Consider the following 26,002-nt stretch of genomic DNA (forward strand, 5'->3'; position numbering starts at 1 on the left):
TTTGTTTCACAATTACGGTGTATACATTTTTCTTTTACCCTCAAAAAATGAAAGTTAAATGTGACAACATGCCCCGTAGGTGGAGTACATTGTAACATCTGAGGAGCACATTGTAACTTGATCATTTGAGAGCTTAAAATCTTATCTGATCGAATTTAAAAAAATACATTTACAAGACAAACTTAAAATATTTTGTTAATAAAATAATATATATTTTTTGTCAAATAAAATAATCAGATTTTGGAGTTTGACAATGAACACATTTCAACCATGCTTGGGACGGACCACATAAATGAGCTTGAAATAATAATTTCTAAACATTTAGCATTTACCGCCAGTCTTTATTCACCTGTTTCTTGTTGTTTCTCATTAAAATTAAAGTAAATAGTGTAAATTACATCGCTAATGTCATATTATAGCACATTGTGATGCAGTGTTACAAATAATAAATAACAGATCACAGAAAATTATGGCAGATTTGTCTTTTTTTAAATGAATAATAAAAACTGAGATGAAAATTTTTCTTAAGCCAGAATTAAAATTTTACTATGATAAAATAAATGTTAAAACTAACCCTGCATTACTTTGTGGCCCATGCTAAACACCCTTTTGGCCTGCCATCTTTAGCTGAAGCTGTGTGTGAACAAGGCATGGCTGCAGGGTGTAAGGTGCTCTGTCTCACACGGCCAGAGGGAGAGAGATTTTCCGGTACGGCGTTCTGCAACAATGCTTAATTGCCCACAGATGTGCCTGCCTATAAATCGGCCTAATTTCCAGTGCAACCGGCCAATGCAGTTTAATTTAAAAAATGCAAAAAATCGTCCCGATTAATCAGCCGGCATCTAGTAGAGTCCTGTTTTATTGGAAATTTAAAAAGAATAGGTGTAGAATTTGTTGTAGCTGCCCTGCAGCACCATGTTTGTGGTTTATTTTTTTGCTTTTAATCTCCCAAAGATAATTCCGTTGTGATCCAATTAACGCCTGCATTACCCTCCTATTTTAACAGCAGTAATCAGCTCGCACTAATGCTGCATGTATCAGAAGCATCCCCACTCGCTGGAATAGTCACGCCAAGCCACTAGAACAGCGTTTTTTCCTTCTGTCATCCTTTAATCAGCTCCATTTACATCACTTGCGAAGACCATACCTCTCCTTGACACCCTTGAATTGCATTTCATCCAGTGACTTTTGCTCTCTGTTTGTCCGTGCGTCCGCCAATCAAGTGCCAAGATGTGCAGCCGAGGTCTGTCCCTTCTGCTCATGATGGTGGCCCATTATTGTTGCTATGGGAACAGTCTCAACATTGCTGTCTGTGCTGATTTTCTCACTCTGCACTTTGTCAAAAAGCAAACAAATTGAAGATGAGAAAGGAAGTGCTGTAGCTGGTGGGATCTAGAGTAATGAAAGATCAAGGTGGCTGTCTGATAGAGGATTTTCTGAAATAGGAGAGTGGTGTCTGTGCTGTGATTTAAGGATAATCTTCTCAACGGTAACTAATCCGTGGTCCACTGGTTAGGTTGTTATCTCTCACAGATGCAGGTTTGCGTCATATTTCATCCAAAAGAGGATAAAGCTAAATTGTTTTACATAAAAGCCTTTTTATTATGTCATTTTCACAATAATAGAATAACATAGAAAGTGTCTTCGCAAGGATGAATGCATGTTTACGTTGAATTTCCATAAAATAATCTTTCTTGTATTTACTTCACCACGTGATATTGATTTGATTATGAAAATGCTGCTTTTTTGGAACAGCTTCTCTCTGCAAAGCAAATCATATTATATTTATTCATGGTGGTACAGCTGCTGTCTGAGCAGTCTCATGTTATTTTTTTTTTTTTGTTGCTCTGGTTATACTTTTGTTTACATTGGCTTAAAAATAACTATGACAGTTATCAATATAGCTGCTGTTTTCTTTGTTTTTTTCTATATATTATACATTTTTCTTGTATTGTGCATGCTAAAAAGGTCAAGTCGTTCATTTTCGTACCTTATCTAACTGTTCTCTTTCCTCCTCCTGTTGTCCAGGTTTCCTCTTGTTCAAGGATTTCTGTATGAACGAGATCGACGAGGCCCTTCCACAGCTAAAGTTTTATGAGGAGGTAAAATTGGTTTAAATCTATATATTCCTTTCATTGCTAACACGACAGTCTTCGTGGCATTTGTGTGGGTTTTTTGCTGAATAGTTTTCAAGTTGTGTGTTTGACCTAACCTGTCCTCATTCTGGTAGTGAACTGAAATGAGACCGCTCAGTCGTGAAGTTTTGTTCCCTTTGTGTTGACCTGAACAACACCATGTGTCCTATTAAAGAGCGTGGGGTTGTGTCTGAGATGACCATAATCTTGTTTTGTCCTCTTCAGATTAAAGAGTATGAGAAGTTGGATTCAGAAGAAGAGAGGCTAACTCGCAGTCGACAGATTTATGACGTGTACATTATGAAGGAGCTTCTGTCATGTTCACATGTAAGAAAACATTTGGCAGAATAAAATTATCACTAGCAGTCATTTCACATGCATACGGAAAAGAGCTGCATTATTAAGCAATACTAAAGATTGTCTTTGCTGATTTTGCATTCAACTACTATTAAAATGTGTCACTAACAGCATGCTATTTAGATCTTTTCTTGTTTTACTATTTTTATGTATTAACCATTTATATTGGATCAATAAATGACCTTGCAAAAATAAATGACAAATATAATAATACAATCAGAATAAATGGTATTGTAATATCTGTATAAAATTGTTTTATATTTATATTATTTATTGGTAAACAATTTTATTTATATATTATACATTTATATATATATATATATATATATTTATATTTGTATTTATATACATTCTATATATATATATATATATATATATATATATATATATATATATATATATATATACATACACACATACACACACACACCCACAAAAGGGGTGGGGGAAAATGTGATTCTTAGATGCATCACCATGTGGATGTGGACGATTCTGAATCCATTCACAAATGTCAAAAATCGATTTTCTATTTCTTAATGTTAATTAATAAGGTGACGTTAATGGAATGCAAAAGGCAGAACTCTAACTAGCTTATGGAAGAACATTGGCTTCTAAGCAGTTTAAGGGGAAAGACCCTGAACAAGAGCCACACTATTCAAGTTGTTTCAAGCCAAACTAAAATATTTTGGAAACACAAATATGAGAAACCATATTACAGAATATCTGAATTAATTACTACAAATTACTGAATTAGTTTCTTTTCCCGTTGGTTCTTTGTAACCTAGTTGTTGGCTTGCCAAATCACTTCCATTAGTCTTCTTAATAAAAGATCTTGGAAATAAATTCATTATGGATCATTCCAGATACTTTCAATCAATAATCGATTTATTATCGCATCGCAGCCCTCTGAATCGTAATGGAATAGTGAGGTGCCTAGTGATATTCACTTACAATGTTTTTTTTTATTATTATTTAAACATTATTTTTTGTAATATAAAAATATAAGGGGAAGATATGGGGAACGGGGTTCTATAATGCTGCTACCTGGAGGGACTATGGTTCTTATTGTCCATTGAAGATCCGGAGACTCCATTCGGATGTTTCTGTTGAGAAAACAAGTGTCCCATTAGCCTCTGTCAGTCTCTAGTCATAGCTTTTCAGAAACAGGAAGCCTGAATGAACCAACACAATGGCCTTTAGGACACTCAAGGCCTGTGCGATTGTCAGTGTTTTATTTTGTGATAACCGGGAATGCTTAGGAGGCTAATGTCAAACTTGACGTTTATTCAAGGGGAACAGTTCTTGTTGTTTTAGTGTTTTGACCTGTCACTTAATCTACCTTCCGTTCTCACAGCCCTTCTCTAAGAATGCGGTAGACCATGTCCAGACTCACCTAGCAAAGAAACAAGTTCCTCCAAATCTCTTTCAGGTAAGTCCCCCAACACAAAGAAAATTGAACCAATTTTTAGGAAGTAAAGTGTTTTGGTAGCAGGACTCTCAACAGATCCTGATGCATTTGTTTGCTTTGCTTTTTCCAGCCATACATAGTTGAGATCTGTGACAGTCTTCGAGGAAAGATCTTTGAGAAGTTCATTGAAAGGTGACACAGACGGCTACAAAAAAAACAAAAAACTTACCTTTCCCCTTTTTTTGTTGCATGAGAATGATTTAACATCTGAAAACCTTTCGCTTCATTCTATAGTGACAAGTTCACACGTTTTTGCCAGTGGAAGAATGTAGAGCTCAACATCCATGTGGGTTTTTTCTTACATTTGTTGCTTTTTATTTACTTGTAAGTTGTTTTTCTTTTATAAACTGGTTCTCTTTAATATTGCTCTTGATTTTGCACATAGTTGACGATGAATGACTTCAGTGTGCATCGGATCATCGGCAGAGGGGGGTTCGGAGAGGTTTACGGATGCAGGAAAGCAGACACAGGGAAAATGTAAGTGCTGTTTTAAGGATCAAACCAAAAAGAAGCCAAATGTGGGTTTGCATAAAAGCATCTGCTCATTTACTGTGTGTGTCTCAGGTATGCCATGAAGTGTTTGGATAAAAAGCGAATCAAAATGAAGCAGGGAGAAACGCTGGCGCTCAATGAGAGAATCATGCTGTCGTTGGTTAGCACCGGGGTGAGTGACACATACAAACTCAGACCACACACTAACTTCCCTCTCACATTAGTTTGACCCTCTCTATCTCTCTCTCTCTCTCTCTCTCTCTCTCTCTCTCTCTGCAGGACTGTCCTTTCATAGTGTGTATGACATATGCCTTCCACACTCCTGATAAGCTGTGTTTCATCCTGGACTTGATGAATGGTAAGGGCAGCCTTTATCTCTTTGGCCTGCTATAGGCTTGTTCACACAACGTGATTACACATTACAAAAATATAAGGCATTTTTTGCTAACTAAAACTATTTAGTTTAATGCCAAATGCTAAAACCTCAAATACATAATTTTTTGCCACCCAAAAGAACAAAAAGAAATTGGACTTTTTGACTAAAGTAGATTTTCACTGTAATTTTAGTTATTGATTTCAGTTTTTTAAAGTATAGTTGTTTTAGTATAATTTTTAGTATTTATTCATTACTTATTAGTTTATTTTGCTTTAAATGAAAATGAGAAATATTGCCTTGGCAACTTACTGAAATAAAATAGGTTTTTAAACAAAATTATTCTATTTCATTTAACATTTATTTATTTCAATTAATGAAAATGTTTATGGTTTTAGTTAACAATATTAACCCTGGTTCACAGCTCATAGATTTCAGTGGTTTTGCTTTAAATGCATGAGCATATTTTTGTGCTGAAAGTTTGAACTGAATACGTGAATACCATGAAGTGTATGACCTGAAGTCTGAATATCATCCTCAAATCTTACAGACCGAAAGCAAACACCTCCCAGTGTGAGATTGTAGAAGCCCTTTTAGAGCTATAATTTTGGCCTTCCTATATAACTTAATGTCAGCTTTAATATGGGGCGGAGCTTCCTTTCAGACACTCACACTTCCTATATCTGCACTGCAGCGTGGGCCACTTCTCTGAACATCCGTCTGGGTTTGTGAAACAGTCGCATCACTTACAAAGGTCTTCAGAAACAGAGGAACATGCTCTACAAAAACATTTGGACACTGATGAGTCCATCAATAATAACCCTTGCTACATATCAGTATTATAAACATTTTTCAATAAATGTCCAATGTTGAAGTGGCTGTTCATGTGACGCCTCTCCATTGAATTACTCTTGCAGGGTAGACTAGAAGATCCTTAACTGACCTATTATTTGTAACATAATTAGAGAAGATACGTTAAGAACAATTAAATATAAATGTCATTGGTCAAAAAAAAAAGCTGGAAATTTCTTTAAATTCAAAATGTGAATGTAATCATCAGGGTTCCCAACATAAACGCTGGGGATTTCAGGGCTTTTTTCAGTATCTTTCATTTCTTTATTTTATTATTCTTTTTTTTTTTGTAATTTTTCTTTTTTTTTTCTGTATTTTAGATTTTCTTTTTATTCCCCTACACGTGACTGAAATAGTGGTAACACTTTACAATAATGTCATTTGTTAACATTTGTTAATGAATTAAATAACATGAACTAACAATGAACAATATATTTATTGCACTATTTATTAATCTAATTATTAACATATACAGTTGTTCACTGACCACTTTGTGGTCCAGGGTCACACATTTTTTTAAAGTGTTGTTCATTCTTAGTTCATGTTAGCTAATGAAGTTAACTAATGATCCTTATTGTAAAGTGTTAACGAAATAGTAATGAAGTTACAAGGTTTGAAAATCACTGATTCATGAGATTTATTGTGATTATATTCTATTGACTGCTCGTTTACATTTATAACAGTGTGTAATTGTTTGAAATTGTGTCTTGAAGGTGGAGACCTTCACTATCACCTGTCTCAGCATGGCGTCTTCAGCGAGAAAGATATGCGATTTTATGCAGCTGAGATCATACTGGGCCTCGAACACATGCACAATCGATTCGTTGTCTACAGAGACCTCAAGGTAAGGTCATCTCCATCCCAGTTGTTACTTTTTCACAGAGAAAGAATCGTTTGTACCGTTCTCTGTCACTGAAAAGCCTGTTGATCTGTGCTTGTGATTCCCTGTTGCAGCTGAAAAGGGAAAATGAAATGTTCCATTGAGTTTGTGTATTTTGTAACGTAAGCTTGTATCTGTTCTGCATCGTCGTCTGAGGTTATTTTTTATTAAGTTTGGCTGAGCCGTCTGTCTTGGCAGCCTGTTTATTGTCTTTAAACGGAAAAGTACGTCAAATGATGGAGCGAGTCGAGGTTAACCTACAGTCCCACAGGTAGAGTGTAGCCCTCCATTCAGATGACCATAAATATCACGTACTTTATCAACCCTCCATGTGGAAGCAGCAAGAGTGCAGCTATGCGATCACTGTGAATTATGCAATTTTAAGTGAGATGTTTGGGCTTCACGCTGCCAGATTGCTGAGAATATGCAGGATCTTCCCTGGCAAGCTCCTGAAATGGGACACTGCACACGCAAGTGGGGCACATTCGGTGAGCGAACGATCCTGTTGTTTTCCACAGTACCACTGCTGTGTGTGTAGAAGAAAAACTTGTCCCTCTGAGCAACGTTGCTGAGAGCCATAATACATGGCAAGATTTTCAGTGCAGTATGTCTCTTAAAGGGATAGTTCACCCAGAAATGAAATTTGTCAGTTCACTTGGTCCTCATCTTGAATGTATGTCATCAAAAATATTCTCATTGGCTATTATTGTGTGATGCTGTGCGATTTAAATGCTTTCTGCTTTTATGTTCTGTGTAAAGTGTCAAATAGTTTTTTGCTGGTCAATTTTAGCTTCTTGCGTAAAGGTTTTACACTTGCTGTTTTTCTTCATTAAATGTACTCCATTTAAACACTGTTTTTGTAGATGTAACTTACAAAAGGACAGTCTGTTCTTTATCAGGCTCTTAAATGGATGTTTTTTTGACTGTTGGATGATGTCTTAATCTCCACATCACTTTCTGTTCCTCACAGCCTGCAAATATCCTCTTAGACGAACACGGACATGTTCGCATTTCTGACCTGGGCCTGGCCTGCGATTTCTCCAAAAAGAAGCCTCACGCCAGCGTGTAAGTTCCTCTTCACAAGGCTTCAAAACCTTATCTTTTATTAGTGCAAAATAAAAGTGTCTGTTGTTTGGGGAAGGTGTGGTTGCTTCTGTTCTTTGACGATGTTTCTTTGAGCATACACAAGCTCTTTGTTGTTTCATACTCATGCATATAGCACCAGGGAAGTTTTTTTTTTTCTTTTTTTTTTTGCAGTCAGCTATGGAATCTTATACCACAGTCTAGTCTGCTTTCTCTGTGTGCATGTATACAAATGCTTTTACCAACAAATTTCATATAAGCAGTCACATTATACATGCAAACAGTGTTTGCGCTCAGATTTCCACATACATTGTTTTGGCTATGGTGTATTTTCAGTGTCCTTTCATCTGAATTGTTGTAATGAATCTCTCTAGTTTTCAATAATATTTTTTTTTTAGAAACACTTCCCATTTGAAGGGGACAATTAAGTATTTTTTTAATAACCTCAGTGTACACTACTGTTCAGAAGTTCATTTGATAAAAAATACAGTAAAACATTAATATTGCTAAATATTTTTTACAACTTAAATGAACTAGTATTTAATGTATTAAAAATACTTAATTATTTGATGAAAAAGCTGAATTGTAAGTGTCACATCCTTCAGAAATAATTATAATATGCAGATTTGATGTAGCAGAAACATTTATTATTATTTTCAATGCTGAAAAGTTTTTCCTTTTTTTCCAGAGTCCTTTGAATAGAACAAGGATTTGTTGAAAATTGAATTTTTGTAATATTATAAATAGCTTTCCTATTTTATCAATTGTCCCTGCTGAATAGGAAACATTTTCTTTCAAAAAAGTTATCTTACTGTCCCCAGACTTTTGAATGGTGGTGTAATATGCAGACAAACCTGCACTAAAAGCAAGTTGTGGATATTACATCATAGCCCTGACAATTTTAACATGATAGTTTAGATGTCAGCACCAATTCAGTGCTCATTTCACATTCAAAGGGCCTGGACAGTTTTATTTATGAAATGTTCTCTCTTAAATATAGGCAGTGCTATCTTAAAAGCACAGTAGCGAAAACATCCCGGTAAATGCAAAGGTCAGAGAGAGAATGGAAAAGCTTTTGTGTGTAATGTAGCAGTTCTATGACTGTTTGTGTTATGTATGAGAATGAGCTTTGTTGTGTTTACAGTCAGTGTGTGCTCTGCCTGGGGGGTATGTGTACACTTTGAATTTAATGTGCATTAATTGCTGTTTGCAGAGGTACCCATGGCTACATGGCACCTGAGGTTCTGCAGAAAGGAACAGCATATGACAGCAGCGCCGACTGGTTCTCTCTGGGCTGCATGCTGTTCAAACTCTTGCGAGGGTAAGACCGCCCTCTGCAGCAGCATCCTCATGAATTCTTTATCTTTCTCTCTCTTTTAGTCTCTGTCTGTGTTTCTCACCTATTTGATGTGGAGTGTAAAGTTTAAATGTCAGGGGTTTGGAAGTAGGAGGTCAGGAGCAGACATCATAGAGAAGAAAGACACAGAGAGTGGGGGCGGAGACCTCTGAAACAGTTGCTAGGTAGAGAGTGGGGAGGGGGTGTAATGGGGAGGAGTCTGGGGCATGTATTTTCACTGAGTGTCATACGCACTTCAAAGGAGAATGGAAGCGGGTCAAAACAGGCCTGGAAACACACTCTAGTTCTCTATTTTATCTAACTTTACAAAACAAAAAACATGAATTCTATATGTATTCTATAGACTCGATGTACATGTATATATTTATCATTATATATAATTATCTGATTATAAATTAATTATATTTTATATATATATAATTTATATGCAATTTCAGTGATAATTTAATTATAAATAAATATCACTTCAGTCTTTTCAATCATTATCATTTTAATTTATATCTGTCAAATTCAAACTGCGTTTTCGCGCATTGTCTGGCACTGAGCCAGAGACAGACGTGCACTGCTCTTGTCATATTATCACAACTATGCAGTGTTATTAATCACATAATGCATATTTTAGGTTTCAGACATTTAAATACCCATAAATACTAGTAAAACAATACATTTAGAGTTTGAAAAATACACGTATATGTCTATGGAAGCAACAATAACAATCCATTAAAATTTTATTTGCAGATGTGCTTTATACATATCAGATAGAAATAGTGTAATTAACTATAAAATTCACTCTATTCACCACCCAGTTCATCCGCCACTTATTACTTGTATTCCGGGAGAGATCGATGAATTCATGTGCTGTAAATCCGGCTGTCAGGACTTTCTGAACTGCAGCGCGAAAAAACATGGTGGCGCCCGTCTCACATTACAGATCACGATCAAGATCATTTAGTTAGGTTTTTAAATGACAAAACGCACTAATTTACACCTATTTATGAATCGGAATATCAGATTGTTCATGACATGGTATGCAAGTTTAATGTTTTAAATAAAAAAAGCAAAAACTAAAAAGTGATTCATCTGCCATTCAGTGTTATTGTAGACGCGGTGTCACTTGACAAGCCTGACGCGTCGCCATGGAAATAGTAAGGGGTATGTTTTAAAATAACGGTCGTCTAAAAAAAACTGCTGGAATATTTTAAACTGACCACTGAAAAGGTTAATGCACAGGTCCAAGTCAGTTTAATCACTGTTCTATATTAATGCCCTGCTTTAATTGATACACACACAGAAAATTGTCAGCGCTTCACCATGACTTTTATTTAACAAATAGCCTAGATACTACATAGCTACATTATATTCCTCAGCAACAAGGTGGTAAAATCACTGTTTTTGAAGAAATGAAATTAAATGAAATTAAATTTAGTTAAATTAAAGTTTTCAGTTTCAATGAATTTTTTGTTTTTAATTTTTCCTGTAATGTTTCTACTTTATTTCATATTAGCATAATTTATTTAGATAAGTAACATGTTTTAGTTTTAGGTAACAATAAAACTGGTAGTTAGCCTTTCAATGGATGCTGATCCATCTCAATTGTTGCTTTACACCAAAACGATAAGACCGTAAAATGTGACCATGTTGTAAATAAACAAGCTTCCCATTCTTGTATGGTGTTAGGATGGGACAATATTTGGTAGGGAAAGTTGTCCAAATTAAGTCCTTAGCGATGCATATTACTAATCAAAAAATAAGTTTTAATATATTTACAGTAGGAAATATATAAAAAAAAATTCATGGAACATGATCTTTATTCTATATCCTAATGATTTTTGACATAAATGAAAAATCGATCATTTTGACCCATACAATGTATTGTTGACTATTGCTACAAATTTACCTCAGTGACTGGTTTTGTGCTCCAGGGTCACATATGCTTGTGTCTCTCGATCAGCTACTGAGATTGAAACTTCCTCTCATGGAAACCCCCGTCCCGCGTCACCACGTCACTGCTAAATCACTGTGTGTCCTCTCTATGACGTTGCGAGGCTAAGCATTGTGTGTTCAGTTACTTGAACTCTGTTTCTTCTCTTCTTGCAGGCACAGTCCATTCAGGCAGCACAAGACCAAAGACAAACATGAGATTGACCGCATGACCCTAACCATGGTGAGAAACCAAAGCGCCGTCTTTCTCGGTTGTTTGTCTTTATGTACCTTCATACATAATTATGTTTATATGAGAGCTCTGATTTAAGTTTCTTGGTGTAGGCTGAAAAGTTCCTTCAAAAACTACATAGAAGATTTTAGCAACCACTCAGTTCTTAGTTATAGCTTTAAAGACTTCAATTGAATCTTATCTACAAATGCTGTAGCCTACCAGTTCAAAATGGAAAGAGCTCACTTATGCTGATTAACAGATAGTGCTGTGAAACAGGAGATGGATAAATGAGCCACAGCTTTCCATGGAAGTGAAGAGGGAACATTTCATCACAGCAGCACCTGTGCATTTACACCCACTGTTTAGCAAGGGAATGCTAATGGAGAGAAATTTGCATCCACACTTTGCATTTACTGTCCTCCTCTCAAACATCACAGTAATTTAGTCCTCATCGAGCTGCCATGCTCTTGACTGTTGTACAGTCACTAGAAAGGAAGTCACTTGTTTTTAATGCGGATTTGGTGGTTTCCCTTCAAAATTAAGACACAGCTGAGCTGCTACTTGGGTGTCAATGATCTCAAGGCAAAATTGTGCTACTTTGAGACATCTTGTTTTGATTCAAAGGAAAAGCAGCCCCAGTCCAAAAATACATTGTGCAGTTTAGCGGATGAAGTCAATGCAAATGTCTGGTATGAATGCATTTTTTATTCTCAGCAGAGACGTTAAACAGTATTCCTCTGACAGGCAAGATGATCGTGTTTTGTTTATAAACTGGAACACAAAGATTATAGGCCAAGTCTGACAGTGTTCAGAGGACTTTTTTCATAATTTACAAAAGTAAATCTTTTTTTTTTTTTTATCCTGGTGAAATAAAAGCTGTTTAGTGGATGCAAAGCAATTTTGACAATCATTTAGCTATTAAGGTTTGTTTTTGGATGCCAACCTCACAGGGAAAACTATCTCCAGATTTCATTAGTCAAGGATTGAGAAGGTGTCTTGTAAAATAAGCTGTTTTATAGTATGATCAGATTGAATTAAGATAGGACTGTAAAACGCAATCATGACTCCACAGAGGTTCATTGGATTAGAGTTTAAAGTTAATTTTTTTTAAAACAAGTCTCTTATGTTCACCATGGCTGCATTTATTTAATCAACAATGCAGTAAAAATGGTAATATTGTGAATATTATTATGAAAGATTTAAAATAACTATCGTCTGTTTGAATTTATTTTAAAATATTATTTTATTCCTGTGATTTAAAGCTGCATTTTCAGCACAATTACTTCAGTCTTCAGTGTCACATGATCCTTGAGGAGTCACTCTTATATGTTAAATTTGGTGCTCAATTTAATTTCTTATTATCATCAATGTTGAAAACAGTTTAGTATTAATAATGCTTAATAATATTTTTGGGAAAACATTTTTTCAGGGTTTTCTGATGAATGAAGAGTTCAAAAGAACAGCATTTATTTAAAACTAATGTTTTATAACAGTTTACATGTATTTACTGTCGCTTTTGATCAGTTTAAGGTGTCCTTTTTGTATATACATATAAAAAAAAATCTTACTAACCTCAAACTTTGGAATAGTACTGTATACAGTGGCGCTTTTGAAACAGGTGAGAAAAAAACCCATAGACTTTGCATTGAATGAGGAACTACAGACCAAAATATAGTTGAGACTTGAAGCTGGACTCTTGACTCAAACAGACTCGCAAGAACAGCAACACACTACTACTAAAACCTTAGCCTCTATAATGCAATGCCCTGTTATTTAGTTCAGTGTTATGATGAATGTACCTGACAGCCTGAACTGAGTGAAGTTTATTGTCTGCATTAACTTTGACTTTGGTGAACGTTGACCTTGATTTGAATGTGCGGTTGGCACTGTGCGGTTGGCACTGTGCGGTTGGCACTGCCTATTACATAAGAGAATTGTTTTGGTTGTCCTCTCATTCATTTGTATGATTGTGAGGATATTTAAACACCGCTAAGCACTCTGTACTGTTAATGCTCTGTTGATCTAGATGGCTACTGGAACGTTTGCTGTTCCTGCATATTTGCATTGTACTTATGAATGTTCAGTTTGACTGATGAGGAAAGCTAATTAAACAAAAGCAAACATCACGTGAAAGTCAAACACCAGCTGACATGGAATAAAGTCATGTTTAACGAGATGTTAGTCAAGTTCATGAGCCGCTTCCTGTTCCTTTTCTCTCATCAGAATGTGGAGTTGCCTGACTCCTTCACACCTGAGCTCAAGTCCCTCTTGGAAGGACTCTTACAGCGAGACGTCGCCAAAAGATTGGGGTGTCTAGGACAGGGGTAAGTCAAAATCCCTTCCATCAAGATTAGACAGCTGTAATACTTATCAGATGTGTATTTAATTTGTAGTGAGCTATCCAAATGAAAAACATTTTTTTGATGCTGCTTGTCCAAATGAAGGGACGGTCTGAAATCTTTTAGACTTATAAAAGACAGAAGGGCATGCTGGGAATTATTTGCAGCTCGTTCTGAATTGCTGACACCTGCTGGTCAAAAGTGGTGATGGTTGATATACATCCTATTTTTCCCGCATACACACAGTATACTCATGCAAAGCAATTTATAGCTATACCTATGTAGCAAATCTCAATTTTTCTTTTGTTGCAAACGAAATACATTATCTCCCAGCTCTTTACATACAGTTTGATATACAATATAAATGTCAAACTTTATCTGCTTACACACAATATACTCATGTAATGTAATATGTACTGTCTAGCAAATTTCAAATGTGCAATCGTTTATATCATTGCAGCAGGCAAATTATATAACTGTCCAGCTCTAATCTGCTAAATGCAACTATAAGACATGCAAATGTTTAGATTTTAGAAATATAAACATTATAATTTTCTGTAAAGCTGCGGTGAAACAATGTGTTGTGTGAAAAGTTACTTATAGATGTATTTGATTTGAATGTGATCTCTTTTATGCTCTGTAGGGCATCAGAGGTAAAGGAGCATGTGTTCTTCGAGGGAATCGATTGGCAGCAGGTTTATCTTCAGAAGGTGAGACCTTCGACTTTGTTTTCGGCATCGGTCCTGCTGAAGAACTCCTTTCAGACACTCTGACAGAATAAGAGGTTTTTTGTAATTGCAATGAACTGATCTGATTTCTAGTCCAGATGATGGACTAGTCATTCAGCAATCGATTAGCAAGCCTCATATCTTTTTTTTTTTAGTGGCGCTGCTTTAATAGGAATGAATTTAGATGAACATCATCACGGAGAGTGTGTTAGAGTGCTGACAGTGGCTGTTAGCATACTAAAATCCTCTCTAGGAAGTTGTGACTCTTAATTTCATCCCTTTACAGCACCAATGGAACTGGCATCAAAGCACAAAGCCAAGCCTTCAATGATACATTTTCATAAGACCATTACTGTCAGACCTCAAATCACTTTCTGTGAGCAGTGTTCCCATTAGTGTGCACAATCTGTAGATCTGTGTTATGAGGATTATAATAGTTTTCTGAAATAAAAGGTCATTGAGCTTGTGGAGTGCAACAGTCAGGCTCTACAAGTAAAAGCTCCATTCATTTTATGCATAGGACAACTGATTTTAAATAACTTATAAGCCTTACTGTAAGTTTAGAGATTGTAATTCAGTGGTGTATGCATCAATTCACATTATTTTAATATATAGTGAGTTTGTGTTGAAAAACTACATTGGCCATGTTGCTTTACTGAAAATTGAACCAATCAGAGAGTAACTGATTGCTCCAAAAGATCCTCCCAGGAACCCTCATGTAATCGTAATTGAGTCAGACTCGTTATGCTGTTATACAATGTATATAATCAACATTTTTAAATGATTCGTTTATAATCCTCCATCATTTTGCAAGATGAACTAGTTAATTTTGAAAATGTTGTTTTGAGTTTGTGTGATATTAATTCTCAGCCTCTTTTTTTGGTTGCAGTACCCTCCACCCCTCATTCCCCCCAGAGGAGAAGTCAACGCTGCAGACGCCTTTGACATCGGCTCCTTCGATGAGGAGGACACCAAGGGAATTAAGGTAAAAACCAGTAACTGTGGGACTGAACTTTTTACTGTGAGCATGACTGCAAGCATAAACTCTGGTCTACTTTATCTCTCCCCACTTAGACCAGATGAGACTGTCTGAATTTAAAGTAATTGTAATCTTTCCCTCTCTCTTTCAGCTTCTTGACAGTGATCAGGAGCTCTATAAGAACTTTCCTCTGGTGATCTCAGAGCGCTGGCAGCAGGAGGTGGCCGAGACGGTGTATGAAGCCGTCAATAGCGACACGGATAAGAACGAGGCACGCAAGCGGGCCAAAAACAAGCAGCAGGGCCAAGAAGAGGGTGAGACACAGCACATAAATTGTATTATATTTATTGTTTTCTGCACATTTCCCCCAAATTCACATTAATGTATGATGGCTTATTATTCAAATATTATTTTAGATTTTATGCATTTATCTACTATTTATGTTTTGATATACTCTTTTAAAGAGCTGGTATTTATTGGATCAAACAAAGTAAGATCAGTAATATTTAGACTGTTTTTACTTTATTTTAAAATATAATTTATTCCTGTAATTGCAAGCTGAATATAGAGCTACTGTCACTTTGGATCAATATAGAGCTAAAAGAATGTATTTAAAAGGAAATATTTATTAAAAACATTTTAAATAATTTTCAATTTTAAAATTAAATTTAAAAACATTTACAATTTTAAAAACACCCCAAACTTTGAATAAGTGTAACTTTAATATTTTTTTAAATTATTTTTTAATATTGTATATTTTTCTTCGTTTTTTTATTGATATTGATATTGCTTTGTGAAACTTGTCCAATAATAAGCTAACAAATATGTAAATCAGAGCTTCCTGTGCAATGAATAGATATTTAGAAGATTATATTTCTCAGTGAAATCTTTTCATATACACAACATTTGTGACTAGTGAGAGGTGTCATGGCAATGTACACAGAACAGCTGGTTACCAAATCCTGTTTGCTCTTATTCAGCAGACTCTCATTTTCTGACTATATTTTGGACTTCCAGAAGGTCACGAAACCTAATGAACGGCCGCTCTAGGCGTCTTGTCGTCTGCAGCACATGGTCATTTACCCATGTTTTAAGCCGGTCCAAAAGATAATGCTTTCTAGTAGAAACTCCAGTTTGTGTTAAATCAAAGACGTCTACAGAATTGACAAGCAGTAATTTCACACAGTGGTGCCGTGAGAAGAAAATGGCCTCTGCTACGGTAGTGCTACATTCTTCAGCATGAATTAAAGGCCTGGACTGACGTCAGCTAATCGACTTCGACGGGTCCAACGTCAGTTCCGTCAGTGAACCCTACGTACTTGCCATGCAAAGACACAGAACCCATCACATGACCTACGTGCGATGGTCAGAAATAGATCTGATACAACCCATATAATTTAGGAATTCAAGTGGGTTAAATCTGAGAGAGAATCATTTATTCACTGTCATCTCTTTCCAAATGTGACTTTCTTTGCAAAAAATATAATAAATATGAATAAGTGTCCCAAAGATAATGAATTTGAAGTTAATGCAATTATTCCAAAATGGCATCGAGTGTTATGTGACTGTGTGTGTCTGTGGTGTTTGTGCAGACTATGCACTGGGGAAGGACTGTATCATGCACGGCTACATGCTAAAGCTAGGAAACCCCTTCCTGACACAGTGGCAACGGCGGTATTTCTACCTATTCCCCAACCGTGTCGAGTGGAGAGGTGAAGGAGAGTCTCGGGTAAGTGTTTTTGTGTGTTTTGTTTGCTCTTAGCACCCGTATAAAGGGTTAAAAGGCCTTTTTTTTTTGAGAATGAACATGCCTGTGTGTCCCTACGCTGTAGGAACATTGGACTAAAACATTAAAAAAACGTAAATTCAAGGTGAGTCTGGTTCATTTTAGCTGATTCCCCCCCCTCCTTTAAATTGCATTGTTCATTGCAGAGCAGAAAATATCAAAGTTTTGATAAAAATTCTAACGAGAAGGCGAGGAGGAATCACATCACTTTATGTAAACCCTACATCGTTCCTCAGCCCTGCTCCAAAATTCCCATAGTGAGGCAGGTTCACCTGCAGCCTAAACCATTGAGACACCCACCTCTCCTTTTGATATCCTCTGCTTCTTTCCACTGCTAAACCAAACCTCAGTTTTTTTCCCATCCGGAGGAAGCGTTTGTGCTCAGATCTGTGTAATGCAGAAGTAGGTCACTACAGGTTCCCTGGGGCAACCGAGTTTCTGCCCTGATCTGTAACTAAGATAAAGAAGTACAGATTTTGCCAGTTAATTAATTTCACTGGATTATACAGAAGTAGCGATTGTGACATGGTGATTTAATATTTAAAAATAAACATTGTTGTATAATTACAGTAATATAAAATTTAGCCCAACCTAAGTATTTGTAATATGTAATAATATAACACTAATAATCAGTACATTCCTTGTTTTATGTTCTAATACAGTGTATTTAAAATAATTCTCTATTCTAGCAGCTGGAAAAAATGAACAATTGTTTTTATTTATTAATTCATTTATTTTTACTTTCATTTAAATTTAAATGTAAACATTTTAATTGACTGTACGATCAATGCCATTTTATACATACTGTGTGTGTGTGTGTATGTATGTATGTATATATGTATTATTTAGTTTGTTTGTCATTTCATAAAATGTATCTGTGCATCCTTAGCTTTGTTGTTATACAGTGTTATTTGAAAATCGTTTCCTGTTCTCACAGCCGAACAGTGAACAAAAAAGCTTCTTAGGAAAAAACACTGGATATCTAAGTGTTCACACTGAAGGGCACTTTAAACCAAGGTCTTTAGAAACCAGACTGAATGTGGTACATGTCATTTAGAGGAAAAATATTTGTACAGAAGTGAAATGACTTCCAGTATCCTCCAGTCTGATGGGAATCATGTATCCGCGATCAGACGGTTACATGAGATGCTGTGTCTGCGGCCCGCTGTACCATCACTGACTCATTGAGTACAATAACAGCTTGTCATCCGTGTCTTTGCTCCCTCATAGCCCCAGACAACCTCTAGAATTTCTACCACAGTGTAAGTGACGCTGATAGATGTGTATACCTCAAGCATAGGGTAAAATCCCACCCATACAGAGCTAGCAGGTAGCATGATGTGTTCCTCTAATCTGTGAGAAGACTCTTACAGGAACGCACTAATTAATATTTCCTCCCTTCAGCAAAACCTGCTGACCATGGAGCAGATCGTGACTGTGGAGGAGACGCAGATCAAGGACAAAAAGTGCATCCTGCTGAGGATCAAAGGAGGGAAACAGTTTGTCCTGCAGTGCGAGGTAGGGCACCTTCGTGCTGTTCTCAGTCTCGTCGAGGGATTCTCTCTTCCCCTTTTGGTCTTGCATTAGCTTGCTTCACTTTTATTGTTCCCCATGCCTCTTTTTCAAACTCTTGTGAGTGTTTTATTATAAATGAATACATGAGTTAATGTAAAAATAAATCAAAAATTCTATTTTAACAAAATTCCCACATTTGCTATTTAAATAATATCAAATATGAGATTCAATTTTGTAATTAATATTAATGCGCAATTAATAATGAATATTACATAGTGAATGTTACTGTTATTTCATGGCCTTGCTTTTCTTAGAAAAGAAAACTTTGGTTTCAGTCAAAAAATAAGGCAGAAAATGTAAAACATTGCCTATGCAGTCTGCTTCTACACGATAATATTATATTTATTGAGATTTGTATAATTAATAATATACAATAATAAATGGTACCTAGTGTTTGTTATTGTAATTTTACGATCTTTTTTTCTCAAAAAAGAAAAGAAAACTTTGGTGTCAATCCCAAATATAAGACAAAGAGCAAAATCCTTGTCTCTATTATCTATTTTATAACTATAATATTAAATTATTTAATTTACTGGATTTTGCAAAAGCAAGCCATGACAACATGGTTGTTTATTTTTCATTTATTTCTGTTTTTCTTTTTTAATAAATAACCACAGTACCACAGTATATACTTTTGTCCATGTTGCCTAAACTTCCCATGTGTTCCCTTATGTTTGCTCTTGTTACTTCCTACTTTTTCAGAAAAAGTAATGCACAGCCCTTAAGGAGTTCTTAGGAATTGTATTAAATTCAAATATATAATTGACTAGATAATCCAAAAAAGATGGATTGTGCAGAAAAATGCAGGGCCTCTGTGGGTTCTGTGTGCTGCTCTGAACTTCTGTTCTTGGAAACTTCCTTTATCTTTTTGAGTCTGTTCTGTGGGAAATATTTTTTCCCATCTGCGCATGTTCATCATAAGTGCATGTTCGTGCATTTGCAGACCTTAGCGAACATTAATCCGAAATTAAACCTCATAATGTGCTGATTTGAAATGTTTTTTTGGGCAGCTCATGCCGTATAAATATCTCTCACATCGAGGCTTAAGCTCGATTGATTCCAATCCAGTTTGACTTTGCATGCTAATGATAATCTTGGGACAAAAGCATACCAAAATATTGGTGCAAAATCCATTGAATAAAATCTATTTTCATTTAACTCTGTGAAGTGGCTTTCAGAATGCAGTCTGTTATTGCCTCATCCACAAAAGAAAGACATTTTCTGCTGTATTTTAACTTTTGCGCCCAAAAGTGCTGACTAGGTACTGTAGCTCACTAGCATTTAAAAGTTATTGATATTTTAAATAAATCATAAAGCAGCTGAGACTGAATTGCTAATGTTATTTTACTTTTCACAGAGCGACCCAGAGTTCATACAGTGGAAGAAGGAGCTTACCGAAGCATTCACAGAGGCCCAGAAGCTGCTACGTCGAGCCCCCAAAGTCATTGGCAAGGGGCGAACCAATGTTGTGGAACTGTCCAAACCCCCGCTCGCGCACCGCAACAGCAACGGCCTGTGAGCCGCCCACCTCCCGCCGCCCTTGTCCAACACTCCTCTCCATCCTCTTCAATGACACACACACACACATGCTCTTACACACACTCTCTCTCTCCCAGCAAAACGCTTGTCCAGCACCATTAGGCTTCCCAATCGGCACAGCAAGCTGCCATATGGTCTGTCTCAGAAGGTTCTGCTGGACTGTGCCCTGCTGTTCCTCAACTGTTTGTCAATCAAATGCGTGCACACACACACACACACACAGTTCATTGCAACATGACACACTGGGGTGGGCGTCACTCCAGGATTATGTTAAAGAACAATTGGTGATGTCAGTACTGAATCTGGGACCTCGTTTTGACCAGTGGTGCAGGCTGGTATACTGCGCCCCTTTTGTGAGCATGTCGTTCCTTCTGTGATCCCCACGTTCTCCTTGCACACAGCGGCATGCCCGTATATTAGCAAAGAAAGAGGCCTCTGCTGTAATAATGTCCACTTGGAGCTTCTCTTTCAAGTGGCAGTGTACTAGAGCCAGACAGTATCAGTACCTCTGTTAGAGAGAAACTAGAGCCATGCGGCCTGAAAGATCTAATCAGATGGAAACAATCTCAAAAAACGATGGCTTAAATGATATCACTCCTGTTGTCTTTCATGTCCTTTGTGGGAACGCCAAGGCCACCTCACTGACTGTGCCATTCTCGAAGCATATGCTTTGCACCACTTTCTGTCAACATCGTGGGCGCATCGCATGCATGCAGTTTTTTGCTAAACAGACTCTGTTTTGGGGACTGTTGTGGCACACGATCTTCGTCCAGTACTTGTAAAGTACAGGATTCTTCGACACTTCCTTAATAATTGCCGACAGATTTAATGAGCTGCAACGGCGCGTGTTGTGTGCATCCAAGTTGAGCTCTCAGAGTACTACGTACAGTGTAAAAATTAGGGAGCGTTTTTCTTTTATTTTTTTGGTGCTCAGTCCTTGTAAACTCCAAACTTGGTTGGGTTGCTCATGTGCATTAAGTGCGTGTACTTGTGCGTGTACACAATGCAAAAAGTAGGTGTTGTCGCTTTAAAGGAAATTCCCCAATATTTTCACCAGGAAGAATTGTTTTCTTTCACCTTGAATGTATTTTTGTTTCTCTTTTTTTGTTCGTGGGTGGAGTGATTTACGCTGCTTGACACAGTTGGTAGGAATGTGGCGGGACGTTTGCTAAAACATGAACCCAACCCCTTCCCCTAAACCCACAGAAGTGCAAAAAGTGCCAATGAAATAAACATTTGACTTGAGACACCTGAGAATTCCTCGAGTCCAGGCCGTGTCACCTCCATCTCCCTGTGAACGGACCCCGAGAACAGTGTTGAAACTGAACGCACAGAATTAAAAACTGAACTGCAGACCTCCAGTCACGTACAAGGACGCCAATGGATGGTTGATGATGCATGATGTTTTGGTTAGAGGGACCACTTGGAGAAAAAAAACAGCAGCAGCAGCATCCCTGGAGTCTTTTATCCGACTGTATATATTAATCCTTTCTCTGTGCATCTACAGTATAATCTTCTTGACAATGTTTGCATATATGGCGAATCTCTGTCTCTGCCTGTCTGTGTTTGTCCCTATGTCTCAGCTTGGGGGCGGGTGGGGTGGGCAGGGTTCACATCTGTCAATCAATTGGCGGGTGTGTGTAAACCTCAGGCTCAGAACTGTGCGTACGCTCCTCTTTTAGGACCTTCAGTGTGAGAGCGGAGAGTCAGATGGTTTATCTCATAATGAGGTGTGAGGAGGTCTTCTGTCTGTCTCTCGTGTGTTTCGTCATTATCCATTCATGGCAGGCAGACCGTTATTCAGTACGATAATAGTAGGACGCTCACACTCGCAGGTGTTTGGAAAGGTGGGCTCCCTGGATCGCGGGAGGAGAGACAACTTAATGTTTGTTGTAAGGCTTGATTTAAATATAGTTTAAATTTTTATATTGTTTTGAATGTGACGCAAATGCAGATTTCTATAGATTACATCATCTTTGGAGTATATTATGTGCATTTATTTTGGTCTTTTTTTTTGGAATGGAAAAACAAGCAAAGCTTAACAGACATGAGGTGATTTTAAAGAAGTGTTTTCATGTATATTCAGGTTAATTTTTTTTTCATGCAGTCATTTTCTTTTTCTATGACTCCCTTCAGTGCATTTCGAGTGATTTGCATATGGCACTCTGCAGAAATTGCAGGGTTTTGGGAGTCGATCAGTTTTTGTAGCCTGTGTTGGGGAGGTGCCATCCTGCGGATGTTTTAATGCCCTTCAAGGGGCTTTATTTTGAAACCAAAATGGCTTGTTTTGAAATCCATATCACTGCACTTTTTCCACAATGCTTCATGAGCTGATGAAAAAAATGTGCCAAACGACTGTAGGAGAATGTCCTTGAACCAATGAAAAGCTTGCGTGATGCTCGCTGGCTGTTCCACAAACTAAAATTGGTACGTTTTAACGGGCGAGTGGCGGCATATTTGAGAGGGTACAAAAATGTGACCAAATTCAGGTGACATGGAACAAGTAAGCCACGAGGCAAACGATCCGACGTCATTGACGATATGCCTCAGAGCTACTGACCGGCGACGGCCGGTACTGTGTTTTGAAACTGCTAACCCATTTCTCAAAAATAGGGTGGCACCTCCGCCAGTCCTAAATATCCATGTTTTATTCAGGGGTTTTATATTTTATTTTAACGGTAGCTTTTCAGTCACTTCGTCAGTGTTCGCTTCATTCAGTTGCTTGTGTGTCTGTTCCGTAGCGGTGAATTTTGTGTATGGGTGAACACAGGTTTCGAAAACGCAAGAGGGCGATTGATGGGAAGAAACAAAAGAAAAACAAACAAACAAAAATCTAAGTATATATGTGTATATGAAATGAAAACAAATGAGCTTAGGTTTATTTAAAAGACTTTACGACTTAGACACAAAAAAATCGACTCGGGAAGGGATCGGGTTCGATGTTAGTTCAACTATTTGTGGTGAGAATCAGCTCAGATCTTGCACATAAAAGTTTAGATATTGTACCTACGAGTTACAGATTATTATTTTTGTTCGTTTAATACAGGTCTCTTGCGCTCTTTCATATTTATTGTCTGGTCGGGGAGCTAGTCCCTCTGTGCGTTGGTTTATCTTGGGCACGGAGCTGTCGAGTATCTGGGTTTACAGTCAACCAAAACTCTCTATTTTTCATGTGCCACAAACAAACGCAAATACTACTGTCTGGGGTTATTACCGTTACGCTTATGATGATGATGATGATGATGATGATGATTATAATTATTGATAATATTATTCAATGAATGATAATTGTTATTAAAATTATTTTCTTTTGTTTTCGTTTTTCAGAACAGCTAGGAACATGTGTGTTGGACTGCTTATAAAAACAGTTCAGAAATAAAAGCCCCTTTTTCGTGTTGCCATGTCTGTCGTCTCCATGCTTTCAAGCCACTTCATTTTGTGAATTATCCTGTTTGTATCAGACCAAGGACACTCTTCATTGTGAGATTTATAAACTTAAATCTCCATTAGCCAACTTTCAGGGCATGTTAAAGCCATTTGGAGGGACTCATCCTCACTGGAGCTCAGTGTGATTGAGCAGTGCATTAGTGTTCTGGCGTGAACAGTCCTGGACATCCTTCTCTATCCTGCAGCTTTAATCAAAGCTCAAATAATTTAAAGGCTTCTTGAGGTTTATTATCCTTGCCGTATTATAATATCTGTCCTCGATTACCTCTCTGAATGGGAAAAGGCTAAATGGTGTTTTTAACTTCACTGACTGAAACTGCACTGGCCTTGAAAGTATTTGGACACTCAAGCCGCAAATGTCTAAATGTCGTTTGATAAGAAAATCAAACCGAGTGTTATCTGTGCTCAAATGCTGCTGGACCTGTTGATTCAGTTTTTCATAAACAGCTTGTGCTTTCTGTAAAGTAAACGCTGTTATGCAATTGCAATCATACATTTTTAAAGTCAGCATGAATTCCCCCCCCAAAAAAAGGAATGCATTTGTAACTTTATTTTGTCAGTGATTCAAATGAAAACGTCTGTAATCTTTCATAAAAATTTAAACATCTGGTCACCATTTTTTTCAAGATACAGTCAATTCCTGATACATCAGCGGTTCTCAACCTGTGGGCTGGAGCATTAAAATGAGAGAAAAAAAATAAACAAATTTTTATTTTTTTTGGGGGGGGGGGGCAGTTCCTACTGCTTTGATCTGGCTATATGAGGTTCGCCTAATTTTAAAAGTGATATCTAGACCTGGATAAAGTATATTTTAATTTTATTGAAAGGATAGCCCCTTGAGATGTAACATCTCATTTTCAAGGGGGTCCTAAAAGTCATATAAATAAGTGTGTATAACTCTTTGGCCATTTTATGAAGAAAATAATTTTTCCCCTGTAGGCCAAGCTCCTTACAAGTTTAATGGTTTATTAAAAATTGATTATTTTTTTTATATATATATGAATACATTAAATCACAAACCAACTGTGAAAACCCATAAAATGATGAGGCCTTCAAATATTTTTGTGAACAATTGTTTTTGACTTTTTATGATATCTTGGGGGCAACTGGAATTTTTTTTTTCTTCAATAATACTGGGATTATTAGTTCAAATAAATAAACTTGGTGGCATAAACACAGTAGCTATGTTTAAATGCATCAAAATAAGTGGATTATAATCTCATTGATGGACTGCGAAGCCTTCATATAAACACATCAGATCAGAAGGGATGGTGTAGACCTGAAATAGTTTAATCAATATAATTTTTTTTTTTTATTGTGTAAACACTTGAATCTGACTATTTTTTCAGTTGGATTAGAAAATACTATGCACGCATTTTCTGCGCAATGATATGCAGGATAGAATAGAATATACTTGTATTGTCCAAATTTTGGGAAATTTGTCATGGGTTCAAATGACATAACCAGCAATCAACACCCACAACACAAATCACATGGTTTAATACAATACTAAATAACGAAACGATCCAAATAAATTACGGTCTACTACATACAGTACGAAGTCTTAAAAATCCCATATTTTGAAATTCTCTGTCTAATAATTCAACTGATTTTGGCACAGAAGAGTTTTGATTTGATTGATTTACACGCAGAAATTCTAAATATTCTCCTCAAGTTACAAGATTCTCATTTGAAGTTTTCTTGGCTTCTTTATTGTAGATGCCCCATACAACGAATGCATCTCATGTCATGTGAACTGAAGTGTTTGGAATGCACTTGCATATGTGAATCATTATAGTGTTTATTCATTTCAGAATCTAAAATCAAATTGTATCCATTCCAGTTGAATCTGCCTAACCAATTTCAGCTGATTTAATGAATGCGCCTTCTGAAAAAGTGAGACTTTTCGTGTGAAATTGATTTAAAAGATGATAATCAAGTCTGCTAAAGATTACATTTATAATGATGAAGATCATCTTGAGATCAAAATGATGGCTCCGCTCCACCCTTATGAAAACCGCAATGTCCATTGGCCTCCGGCAGTTCCTCCCAGAGATCATGACTGTGCTGATACGCTTGTGTCCTCTCTCTAATTCTCTCTGACACTTCCTCCCGCAGCTCACCTCCCACCCCTGCATCTCCCAGCTGAGTCTGTCCATCAAACTGTAACGCTAGTCATTAGCAAGCCTGCAGACGTATGACTTGTGTGCTTTTTCTAGCTGTTTCCAGCACTGCTTTCGAGACAGATTTCCAGCGTCCAAACTGAGTCATTCTGGACGTCCAGCCTTGACAAGGTGTTCAGAAACATTGCTGCCTGTGTAATCCAGCACGTTTTAAAATCATCCAAATCAGACAACGCATCGTCGGATCCCCAACATGTTAAAGTCGAAATAATGCCCCCCCACCCCCGTTTACTGCACTCAAGTGTTTCCCAAACAGGGTAGTATGTCCCACCTC

At 36.9% G+C, this 26,002-nt stretch overlaps 1 protein-coding gene across 1 annotated transcript in view; it reads left to right on the top strand.

Annotated features, from left to right (window-relative positions):
* LOC132127279 (beta-adrenergic receptor kinase 2) overlaps positions 1-20,136 on the top strand; it is a 60,977-nt gene extending 40,841 nt beyond the window's left edge. The window contains exons 3-21 of the mRNA XM_059539077.1: positions 2,029-2,102; positions 2,361-2,462; positions 3,847-3,921; positions 4,031-4,092; positions 4,195-4,246; positions 4,346-4,437; positions 4,525-4,624; positions 4,732-4,810; positions 6,391-6,521; positions 7,528-7,622; positions 8,854-8,961; positions 11,095-11,161; positions 13,376-13,476; positions 14,135-14,201; positions 15,109-15,204; positions 15,350-15,512; positions 16,791-16,927; positions 18,389-18,502; positions 19,917-20,136. Of these exons, the coding sequence (XP_059395060.1) occupies positions 2,029-2,102; positions 2,361-2,462; positions 3,847-3,921; positions 4,031-4,092; positions 4,195-4,246; positions 4,346-4,437; positions 4,525-4,624; positions 4,732-4,810; positions 6,391-6,521; positions 7,528-7,622; positions 8,854-8,961; positions 11,095-11,161; positions 13,376-13,476; positions 14,135-14,201; positions 15,109-15,204; positions 15,350-15,512; positions 16,791-16,927; positions 18,389-18,502; positions 19,917-20,078 (1,877 nt within the window). The 3' untranslated portion in view covers positions 20,079-20,136. The remainder of the gene's footprint in view (positions 1-2,028; positions 2,103-2,360; positions 2,463-3,846; positions 3,922-4,030; positions 4,093-4,194; positions 4,247-4,345; positions 4,438-4,524; positions 4,625-4,731; positions 4,811-6,390; positions 6,522-7,527; positions 7,623-8,853; positions 8,962-11,094; positions 11,162-13,375; positions 13,477-14,134; positions 14,202-15,108; positions 15,205-15,349; positions 15,513-16,790; positions 16,928-18,388; positions 18,503-19,916) is intronic.
* Positions 20,137-26,002: the final 5,866 nt, after the last annotated feature.

The sequence above is a fragment of the Carassius carassius genome, chromosome 45 (genome assembly GCF_963082965.1).
Source record: "Carassius carassius chromosome 45, fCarCar2.1, whole genome shotgun sequence".
NCBI classification, from domain to species: domain Eukaryota; kingdom Metazoa; phylum Chordata; class Actinopteri; order Cypriniformes; family Cyprinidae; genus Carassius; species Carassius carassius.